Source organism: Myzus persicae, unplaced genomic scaffold (genome assembly GCF_001856785.1).
Source record: "Myzus persicae strain clone G006 unplaced genomic scaffold, MPER_G0061.0, whole genome shotgun sequence".
In the NCBI taxonomy this organism is placed as follows: Eukaryota; Metazoa; Arthropoda; class Insecta; order Hemiptera; family Aphididae; genus Myzus; species Myzus persicae.
The window spans coordinates 284,840-297,694 of record NW_019102823.1 but is presented as its reverse complement, the minus strand read 5'-3'; the positions used below and the strand labels follow the sequence as shown (position 1 = coordinate 297,694).

The 12,855-nt window shown below is 24.8% G+C and overlaps 1 protein-coding gene across 3 annotated transcripts in view; it reads left to right on the top strand.

The window, feature by feature from the left end:
- LOC111033163 (AF4/FMR2 family member 4-like) overlaps positions 1-12,855 on the top strand; it is a 149,363-nt gene that overhangs the window by 5,562 nt on the left and 130,946 nt on the right. The window contains exon 2 of one of the 3 annotated variants that reach the window (XM_022313771.1): positions 5,486-5,575. In XM_022313771.1, coding sequence (XP_022169463.1) covers positions 5,517-5,575 — 59 coding nt within the window. In that variant the 5' untranslated portion in view covers positions 5,486-5,516. Of the gene's footprint in view, positions 1-5,273; positions 5,576-12,855 lie in introns of those variants that run through there. The other 2 variants (XM_022313770.1, XM_022313768.1) reach the window with 2 other exon arrangements.

Below are 12,855 nucleotides of genomic sequence, written 5' to 3'. Positions count from 1 at the left end.
TACAACATGCAACAAGTATAAATTATTTAACTTATTCAACTGTTTAAATTCAATTCTATGAACTAAGATAATTTAATATATTTTAATATAATATATCGGACCTAATTGCCAATAAATGTAAGTACTTATTATTATCTAGAACCGATGAAGTAAATAGTATTTTTATTGCTCCTGGTTTCTCATCATGCTCATTGCACATATTTCGTGTCCTGTTGGTACAACGCCAGGACAATATAACTGCGAAAAGACTGAAAAGGATAGAACTATAGAAGAATAAAATATACACAATGTAATAAAACTTCGCACTGGGAGGAAAATTGTAAGATTGCCTATGAAACTTTAGTATTACAATAGTTATTTAAATTTGGACTATAATCAATATAATTAACTTATTTTTTAGTAGGTTTCAATTTTACTGTTTAATAGAATTAGTGTAGCTTAATTAAATATGTATGTAACATATAAGAAACATTGGGTAGATAATAACGAATCTGACCTTACTTTACTGACGAGACATATTAAATATTATGATTTAATATTAATAGGTAGATAATGCTTATCATCAATTTTATTAAAATTAATTCACGTAGATTTAATACCACATTTTATCTTTATGGTGAGATGAGCTTATCTTATAATCCAATGTACATTTACAAAACAGGATTATCAAAGCAGCACCAATTTTAGACAAAATTGATTATGTATTGTTTTTTGCTGTAATTGAGAAAAGAACCTCCGTAGGGACTTAAAATTGCCATAAAATATTTAAAATATTATTTCCTGTACTTATTAGAATTTTTTATTTTTTTTTGTAGCTTTTGTATGTTCCAGTGCAAAACTAACAAAAGATTGTAATAAATAATGACCTTACTGTCATTAACAAAATACATTTTTAAAGTGTTTTTTTTTGTGCTGAGATAAGCGAATGAAAATAAAGATTCAAAATTCGAAATAATGATATTATTATGCTTATTTATATTTATGATTACTGTTAGTATACATTTAATAGGAGCCATGATTTGAAAACGGGTCAACTTCTAAAATCTACATGTATCATTTTAATTATATGCAACATGCTGACATCATGGAATTCTTTTTTCGTATAGGTATCTACTATATTTGGAACATTGTTATATATTTGATTCGTTGTTAAAAAGTTTATCATTCATAGTTTATTTAATCGATGATTGAATATATGTAACATAATTTTATTCTGAAATATTATTTGCTAAGTTCTTGGAAAAATGTCCTTAAATATTGCAGATGGAATTTTAGAACTATAACAGTCTTGTATTATAAACGTTAAATAGATACATTTGTACATTGTGGACTCTATGGACAATACTCTAATATTTTTTAACATTTTAGTAATTGTTATCATAATAATAATACATTTGAGATGTCCTATACCTAGTGGGTGAGAAAAGTGTATGAGGTACCATCTAAAAGTTTAAAATAACTAAATAAAATAATATTTTAATCAATGGTTTATAAGTAGGAGATAATTTACTCAGATTAATTGTAGCACTATATAATATTATGTAGGGGACTTATTTTTTCTTGTCAACCTTATACATACCTACTACATTTTATCCATTAGCAATTTGTTTTTACAAAAAATGCTATATAGTTCGATTTTTTTTTTTAATTAAGCTTGTAAATCATGTTTGATACTTAACAATTACAATTCAAACAGCTATCACGGCAGATTAAAATATTCTTCTAAAATGCCTGTGACAACTCCCAATAACCCCAATTCAAAAGTGAATATTTACACCAAGTCACTAAATGGGTTTCCATAGTATTTACACCATTGTATTTACACCGGAAATCACCTGAGTCATACTATGATTTTTTCGAGGACAAATTGAGGTTGAATAATTATTTTTTTTAGAAACAATTCACGATTAATTGTATACATTTAGCTTTATGTAATAATTTGTTGACAAAAATTGTATTATTAGTGAATATATCTAGATTCTAGATTATAGAATACAAAATATAAATACAAGTTTTAACTAATTTTTAAATATTTAATCATTCCCTAACAGTATTGTACAGTTATATAATAATTAAACGTGTAATACCTTAAATTATCCATTATAATATAGTTCAACTACAGAAAAAAATTAATATTGAAAACCTAATCTATCGTTTATGTTTTAAAAATTATTAAAATATAGAAAGTAAAAACACAGTAACTATAATTAACTTATTTAATTAAACATTTATTGAAGAAATTCATATAATATGCTATTATACCGTCATATTTTTTTTTTTTTTATCATACGATCTGTACAATAATTACTTCACAACTTATTTACTTTTACAATTATTTTCAGTATCAATTCATACCTAAATTACTATATTATATTATAGCTACGCTATACTTGCAATTTTCTAACATTTTAGTCACACTAGTTCCCTTGGAAATTATATTTAAAGTTTTGATTGGCCAGTGTCCAAAAACTTATAATAAAAAAATATAGAATAATAAACTAACATAATTGTTGTAGTTTTTAAATATTTTAAAACTGACTACAATTATAAATAATTCAATAATATTCTGTTTTTAAATTGCATAAATTGTATTTGATATGATCCAAAGTAAAAATGTACAGTTAAAATATAAATATATAATATAAAAAAGTACCTATAAATTGTTCTTAATTTAAAAGATACAATAATTATATACTTAAATACACAACCTAACCATATTATTTTTAAATGTGTTGTCCACAATGTTATCATTTTTTTTTGGAATTAGTTAGGACTGTATATTGAAACTATTAGTTTTTACAAAATACGATTGAATACACTTGTATACATATATGTAAAATTGATTATTAGTTATTACCTATATAATATTATCTATTTGATGTTTTATTTTCTCCCGATTGTATTGAAATGCTCTATAGTGTGTATGACTGTATATAAACAGATGTTCTATATAAATTGCTAAATATTTTTCGATGTTTTTTTATATTACATATATTATTATTAACATCATCGCTATCGTTATATTGTCATCAAGCAATAGAAATTGTTATCACGACTGATGCATATACGCTCAGAGCGTATGGCTTTGAAAATATTGATTACGTTGTAGTATTGAAAAATAAAACGCGTTGGTGGAAACATGTCTACATCATAGCATGCCAACAGGAAAATAATAGCATCACATTATTTTCAACATGTCTTTTTAAAAATAAAATGTATATTCATCCTTATATTCATCATCGTATCTAATGCCTTAAATGTATTAGATATTTTTCCTGGGTATTAGATAATGCATAAAATATCTAAAACTAAAATATCAATAAATAGATACCTACTATTGTATTTTTGATGTTACTAGAAATATAGACAACACAATATTGATTATCACTTTTCAAGTGCCTTATTTTTATTTTTTATATGTATAAATTACAAATACTACGAAGTTCAACAAGAAAGTTAATTAATTAATGCATTGCGTTTAGGTGCTACGTTTAGTTATTTACTTTTAATAATTTATAGTTTTCGACAGATTATACCAAATTTTGAAGTTTATTTTAATAATACAAGTGTTTTTAATTAATGAAGTAGGCAATAGTGGCAAATACACTGAAGAGTTGTTTGTATTCTTTCGATATAGGTAGGTAAATTAAATGTACCTACCTTTATATTTCAGTATGCATTTACAATATGTTATTCAATATTGTTTTATTAATTATACATATAATTTAATGAGATTTAGATTTAAATTTATAAAACAAACATATTATACTTGGGATTTTTATAACTAGAAATGTATTACATTTTATGTCAAAAAATAATTCATTAAACAGATTAAAAAAACTAAAAATTGTTTAAAGCCTGGATACATGCCATAACTTCTATAATACTTTAATGTCTGGACATCGTCTAGTAACTTTGACTAAAATTGGAGTTAGTTATTTAAATCATCGTTCAAATGAATTATATTATTAAAAAGTATTTATTTTAAACCGTATCTTTAGTATCTTTACATATTGAATAACTACTAGCTACTTAGGAAATTAAACATCGACATTTAAATAAATAATGACAATCGAAGTAAATTATTATTTGTCTCAAATGCATATTTTTAATTTAAGCATTTATAATTTTGTTCTTCATATAAAATGGAACTTAATTTCTGTTTGGTATACTATCAAGCATTCTAGTTGGAAAAATTAAATTTTCACGAACTATTTTATCAAATTGTTTTTAAATTCCTCCTAATTCTTAAATGAACATATTGTATTATGTATATACTTTTTATGATCAGCATATTGTATATTTTTCATAATAGGGTGTGTCGATATACTTATTTGGCACACCCCGTAGCTCCGCCTCTGACCATAATACTGTGGGTCTAGGTCATTGAAAATAAAAAGTTATATTAATTATTTTAATATTGTTTACTTACATCTTAAATAATATGTTATTATCTTTCAATTCTATCATAATGATGTATTAATTAGGTATCTCTAAGAGTCTACCATATAAAATATAAATCTCGGTTCTCGAGCCAAACTATTTTAAATTGGTTGCTTTTGTTGTAAGATCAATATGAATTTAATATTCTTCTTATCTAATCATGGGTTTAATTTAATCATAAATTAGCAATACCTATTCATGAATTAAAAATCAAAGTGGTATTTTAAATCTTTAAAGTTTAAATTATTGAAATACTTAAATCAAAGAAAGAATCAGTATTTCGTATTCGTATCAAACATTTTTAGGTATCATATATTGATACAATAGTTGATAGTTCTCGTAGTTTTTATATCAATTTTTTTTTATTTAAAAGTTACTGAAAATATTAGTTCTATTGTCTATGTATTATATTATTGCATTATACACTGAAATATCAAATATTTACAAAAAAAATCTTATTTTTAAACTAACACTAGTACTAAGTTAAATTGTATAAGAATAGGTAATTCTTCGATTAACGAATACACAAAATATATGTCCGCAATATAAAATCAACATTTATAGGCTATTGCCACTTAAAACTTTTAATTGTTAAAGAATACAAATTTTATATAGCATATTATTAGGTATTTATAACTACTTAACTACACCATCGCAGATAGTAGGCGGGAACCCTTCATGTTCGTATGACCGTATCATTATAACGTACGATGTTACGACTTACGTTGCCTCCGTCATCGTTGTAGAACGGTGTTCATGTAGGTAGTGGGGACTGCCGTCGGTCGCTACGACTTTTCTGATTATCCGCGTTCAACACGCCGCTAATCCAGTTTGCGGAAACTACTCTCTCGCCGCGCGCGTCACACCGATGTGTGTTTATAGTGTGTATTTTATTGTATATTTTTATATCTGTGATATTTCCCTCGATACCGGGGTAGTTTTTGCCCCCGCAACCCCTTAGTTTTCTGCGGTTCGCCTTATGTGTTAATAGTGATTTTTTAATTAACCGTTACTGTTTTTTTTCATACACACAAATGTATAGGCCACCAGACGAACTGCGTGCCCATAGCAAGATGTCTTGGGACAACCCAAGGGAATACATGCTGAAAGGAGCTACACCACTAAAAGTCAAGTGAGTGCCTCAATTTTTTACTATACACATTCGAGCTTAAATTTCTCAATCACCCGGTAGTTGTACTTTGCAATTCTGATGGTGGGAAAATAGGTAATAAGATCAGGAATATTCATATAGTTCACACTGTCGTAGTTACGCAGTCCAACAGCTGTTTGTGACGTCACGTGTTGTCACAGCGGGCAACAGCCAACAGTATCGTCCCCCTTACTATAACGACACTTTTTGGAATTTTTAACGGATACGATTTTTTTTTCATTTGAAAAATGTGTTTAATAACACTCAACATAATAATATAATATTATAGATGTTTAATGATTTTTAATATTCGAACCTATGCTTGGTTCTTCATACACCCAAATGAGTCAAAATCAATCGGAGTACTATTTTATATTATCAACGCATAAAATGTATAATGAAATCTTCCAAATAATGACTAATTATAATATTAACAAAATTGGTATCTACGTGAATGAATAAATTAGTTAGAAAGTTAAGATACTTATAAAATCACATTTCATTCTTTAGCCTTCAGTTCATCATATTAAACAATGGGTTTAAAGGTATCTATAATTATTTTAGAATTAGTAAATTATTAGTATATGTTAATGAATATTGTTATGAATTGTAAAAAAATATTTTGTATCATAAAAATGAATAACTGTGTCAGTGGCGTAACTATATAATATTGGCCTAAATGAAAAAGCTCTTCATAGGAGACCCCTTATTTTATCACAAAATCTTAACTTTTATATATACTAATAAAACGTTTGAGGGCCCCTTTGAGCGATGGCTATTTACGTCACTGAGCTGTATATAACATATTATTTATTTTCTATATTATTTAAATTATTGTTAATAATTTTATCATTGTATATTATACTGCACAATTTTTCAAACTTTCCCTCGTTGGTTATTAACATTTCTTTTGAATTGCAAAGAAATAGTTATAATTATATTTTTTTACGCGTTGATCATAGAAAAACACGATGTCACCACTCACCATACCAACTGATATCATCAGAATATGTACAGATTGACTCTCAACTAAATGCCTTGTTTATGTCAGTACAAATTTTAACAAACTTTGAGCTAAGTTCCAATATTAGGAAAGATTGTTTGAAAGCTTTATAAAAACATTGTTTTTTATATGTTATAGTATGGCGTTTATTTCTTCTAAAAATTAACTGTTAACTGGATGTTGATATAATTCCATGTTTGCAGCTTTTAAATTGAAAAATATAGTTACTAAATGTATTACATTTTTAAATTGTATGATCTAATTGAAATTAAAAAGTACCTAAGTATATTGGTAATGTTTTTTTACTTGAATTACTCGCTTTCCTGTTTTAATTGTCCGTTATAATAATTATTGCATATTATAATGAAATAAAATGAGATACTGGAGTTGAGTGGCACACTATGACTTAAGAGTGTTTTTAAAACTTTCAGTATTGTATTTAAATCGTTGCATTCAAAAAATAATTTTAAACAGAACTGAATGTAATTGAAAAAATTACATTCCTTCACAGTAATTACTTTAAAATGTTTTAAAAAATTACAAAATAATTACAAATAGGGAATTCTAGTAGTCAACATTTTCGATTTAGATTTCAATGCTGTGTCAAACGTTTAGAGTTTTTTTTAACCCAAAAAGCATTTTGTTCAAACCTGTACAAACATCACACTTGCTAGTTACTGTACTACGACTATATTTATTACATGTATACCTAGTATAAAGTATATTCTATAATTGTGAAATACCCATGAAATTTAAAATACTTACAATAAATATTTAAAAATAAATATAGTAAATAGTGCAATTAAAATTTGTTTTCGATAATTTATTCGATTGATGACTACGATTCCAAAAATTATACGTGTCTGAAGTAGGTATCACGTATCTAATCTTCTTGCTGTTTTTTTATCTTCATAATTTATTTCAGCTTTTCTACGAATCTGCACTCATATTTTAGAATTTAACTTAGCATTAATAATACTGTTTATTGGATTATTGATTTCATATAAAAAAAAATATTACTTATAGTTACAAAAAAAAAAGCCATGGACCATTGGCCCCTTTTCTCATCTTAATATGACTTGAATAAAACATATTTATTATAGCATGTGTGGCATAATATTGTCATAAGTCGACATGCATGTGCGTACAACAGCTTAACTACAATAATATACGGAAATTGATGTTATTAAAAATATACCGTTCAACATATTTCTAGTTGTTAAATATATTATACATATCTCGTTACAGGCTAATAATATTTACTGTTAAAGCCTTTTCTTTAAATAAAAATTCTTGTTTAAGTGTTAATTTAATTATTAACACGTTTAATTTAAAACAATTTAATGATGTAGGAGGCATTATTAGGAGAGCTATATGTAATTAAATTTTGTTATGACTTAGAATTTATATAAAAAAATATTGAAGTAATTAATGTAAGTAACATATAAGGATTAAGTAGATACCTATGAAGTATTTATGGTACTTACTTAATAATATCTACATATAATTCATTATTAAGAAATAATAAGTAATGGAGTATACTTTTTTTTTTAAATATTAAAGTTATAGTAAATAATTATTAATTATATATTTTATCAGTAATAATCATAATTCAGGAAATAACTACACTTCTTGTCTTAAGTATTACCCAATGACTTTAATGTATTTATTACGACATTGCAGCAGCCGTAGTTTATTTTTAATTGTTATAAATTATAATTACAAACATTGCCTAGGAATTATATACATTTTTAAACTGTCCTAAGCAATAATACATGGGTATTTAGTAATTTATATGAACGTTTCTATGCAATTTTTTTTATATTATAATTTTTGATGTGATTCTTTGGGTTCGATGGGGCTTGCCATGAACGCACACCTATGTTTACATATTGTTTACGCGTATATTATAAAATACGCTGAGCACAAAAGGAGATACTTTCGGGATGCAGTTGGTATTTGGGTTTAGATAGTATCTAAGTAACTGGATCACAGTGATTAATAAAATGTGATTGCAAACTAAAATGTTAAACTAATAAGTGTGCCTGTCGTAATTACACAGTAAAGTTTATAAATATGTAACTAGAAATGCATTAACATATTTTCCCGTAATAAAATAATTTGAATGATAATTAATTTAGATGAATAAATTTAGTTTGTTTAAAAAATATTACCTCTTTATTATCACATTACCTAAACAATATCAGTCATTATATTTATAATTATAATTATGTTAAGTCAGTATTAATATTTTTAGAAATATTTGTATCATTTCATAATATATAACATGGATGATTTCATTATTTACTATTTATTCTTTACAATGCCTAATTATTATCATTATTGCAGGTAACATAATATATCAAAACTAAAAGTAATAGGTATATACAAAGACGTTAGTTTTATCAGCAGTGGGTTTTCAATGGATTTAAAAAAAATTTAAACTGGATTTAAAACTTCTGGATTATACATTTTGAACATCGTCATTTTAGCTTTCAGTATATATAAGATAAAATGTATACAAGTTATTTTAAAAATGTGTTTAGGTAGTGTTTAATGTTGGTACTTAAGACCTAACTAGTGGAAATAAGTCGAAAACAAAACTATTAATAATATTGAGTACCAGTGAAAAAGCAAAATAAATTTTCGTACAAATCGATTTTGGTTTTTGGTGAACTCTGAGGTAGAAATCTAACCGTAGATACATAACATTTTCCCCAAACTGATATTAGCAATCTCTATTCACATCACACAATTTTCACAATAAACTGACTTTTTTTAGCTATTTATCGGAAATTTTGATTTTTATCTTTTTTTTAAAATTATAGCCGATCACTAATTTATCAAAATTTCAAAAAACTTGATAATTTAATAAAAATTCCACACAAGCGTTTGAAGCTTTTGAACAATTTTTTGACAGTTGAAATCCTAAATTAATCATCGAACGATTTTCTTTTTTTTTTGCTATTCAAAAATTAATAACCATATACTTGATATTTTCACAAAATAACTATTTTATAATTTTATATACTTGACTAAATTTTCAAAATATTTCAACTCATTTTGAGATATTTATACACGTTTACAATTTTCAATTTTTTTAGTTTTATTTCTATAAATGTCAATAACTGTTTTTTCTGGGTCAAGAAGTTTGAAAATTTAATACAAGGTTTCTCATAAACTTTATAATGGCAGTTTAAAAGTATTAAATTTAGGTATATATGCAGGATTTTTTTTTATAATTATTTTAAGTTCAAATTTTGATAAAATTCTTAAAAATCTCTAATATATGCAAATTATTTTGTAGTTAAAAATGTATAAAATGTTTAATTTATATAGTTAAGGGTTGAATGGTTTTTCATAAGTAGTTCATACTTTAACTAAAAAATCTGAAAAATAAATAATCACAGTTTTTTTTATCGATATTTTAAGTTCATATTTAGACGAAGTAAGATATTTCAATGAATAATAACGATTTTTGTTATTTTGTTGTAATTTAAAAATTTAATCTGTGGGTAGGTGATTTGAAACTAAAATAAATTTATATAATTATTTATTATGCATTATTTATTTGAACGGAACGAACCCAATAACGATTTCTATAGTTATTACGTTTGTAACTTAAATCTATTTGATTGAAGTGACAGTAAAAAATAATCACAAAAAAAATTAAAAATTTAACGTTAATATCGAGATGATAAATAAAACAAAAAATAATATGTTTAAGAAAAAATAAAAAATAAACCATGAATAAGTATCATAATTTATTTAATTTGTAAATCTTTTGTATTTCTATACAATATTATATTGTATAGACACAATGAGATTTTCAAATGCATTTTTTTTGGTAAAAATGAATTTAACCTACCTACTGCATATGTCTAATAGTAAAATAAATTACAATAATATCATAAAATGTACTTAGGGCTGACAATCGTCTTCTCTCAGAATTGTTTTTCATACTTTTACAATAATTTTATATTATTGAATTCAAATTTGACATATCCATTACACTGGCCTCTCTCGACACTTCTTACTGTACCCACTTTCCTTCCTTTATAAATATATTAATCAATATGGAACGATTGCAACTATACTTCTTTTAGACTCAGTGTTATAATAAATAAACGTGAAATAATATTAACACACTTTTATAACATACCTAGGTGAAAGAAAAAGATGTTTTAAGTGAATTATATTTAGTTTTATAAATTAAGTCCCTTAAATGTTTGACACATAACTGTTGAGTTCTTATTCTTGAATTGTATTAGTTATTTTATTGAAAAAGTTTTTTGAAAAAAGCTTTATCTATTAGATATATTTTTAAGTATTCATTGTCTATTAATCTTTATTTTATATATCAAAAACATGATACAATTTTTATAAAACATTTACCCTTTCTAATTGGAATCTATTTAAGTCCATGGAAAATTTTGAAAAAGTGTTATCATAAAACTACAGTTTTTATTCTGATGATTTATTACAATGTTGATTATTTATGTTGTTTCCTATATTTATTTAAAACAACTGAAATAATATACAAATAAAAATGTTTTTTAATAAACGTCTTATAAAACTTAAAATGAAAGACCGTTCAACGGTAAACTGAAGAATTACGTATAGAATTGTTGTTCGAATGCTATAATTGATTTAAAAATGATCATTGTTTTTTAATTTATTGTATTAATAGATACTATGTTGGCTCTCATCAAGGTGAACTATGGGAGTGCCCAACTCTATATCCTGCCCCATAATTGCATTATATTTAAGTTTATACCTTAATTAAAGTCAACATATTGGTGTAAGAAGAAACTTATATTAAATATTCAAGTTTTCACTATTAAAATTGAAAATTGTATGAATTTTTAACTTCAAAATAATTTGAAAATGTTTGCTACTTTACTAAAAAAAATCATGCATATATACTTTTGTTATATTCAAATTGCTAAAAGTACATCATAATATGAGGCACCCGTATTTTCAATCTTTTTAACGGATAAGAAAATACTTATCAACAGTTATGGACAATTTTAATTACCAATTAGGAACTTACAATTAGTCTAAATAATTATTAAATTTTATTGTTTATAGAAAATGATAATTTTTGTACTAAGGCAATGTTTCAAATTTCCACGATTAATTTGTTTTTTAATTTTTACATAAAAAATTGTTTGAGAAGAAATCCTTACTATTTATTTGAATATTAAATGTCATCATAATTTTAACCTCGTAAGTGTTTTTACCATTTTTAGATTCTAAGCATAGCAAATAAATGTATTGTATTTACAATGTTGTGAGTGCTTTTTTTTCTATCTGTAATCAACATTTAGGGTAGGTACTAAAAATGCTCCAATTTTCGACATCTGGATCTTGGAAAACAAAAAAAAAAGTTCAAAAAATGAAAATTTTTAAGCAAAATCAATTTTTAAACAAATCGATTTTTTTTTTTTTGGTGTAACTCAAAAACTAATAACTGTAGACACTTGAAATGTTCACTAACTATTAATATTGGAAAATTCCCTTATACGATAGCATTTTTGAAATATTTACTCATTTTGAGCTAATTAACCTTGAAAATGTTTCCAACTCTGTTATTTTATTTAAAATTATATCGTTAAAAACTTTTTAACTTAGTAAAAATGCTTGAAAACTCAAAGCAAGGGTTCTTAAAAGATTTTTTAATAGTAGTTCCAAAATTTGAATTATATATCTATATATAGGCACGATTATTCTTTATATGGATTTAAAGTTCAAATTTGGTCAGAATTCATCAAAATCCCGAAAATGTACAAATTATTTTTCAGTTGGAAATTCATGAAAATATTCTTTTCATAGTTAACATTAGAAATTTTAACAGAATATTCCCAACATCTATCAAAAAAAATTACTTGAAAATTACGCTATTTAAATTCATGATACATTTTTGATTTTTATTAATTTTTTTCTACATTATTATATTTGATTACTTATACAAGTATGCTTTGATGACACAACTTTTCCGCTCAGAATCGTCTTTCGGATGCATTGTTTTATTGTTGAATTCAAATGCACCCATTACAACGACACTCTCAACAACTACTGTACAGCAGAGCAATACTCACTTCTCATCTTTTTTAGATTCAAAATTGAAAACTTATGAAGAGTCATAGATTTACGTGTCATGATTTTTGAATTAACTATAAGTCATTTGCATAAATCAAAAAAAAATTATAAATATGAACATTTTAAACATCTATACATAACTCTGAAATGGCCAAAA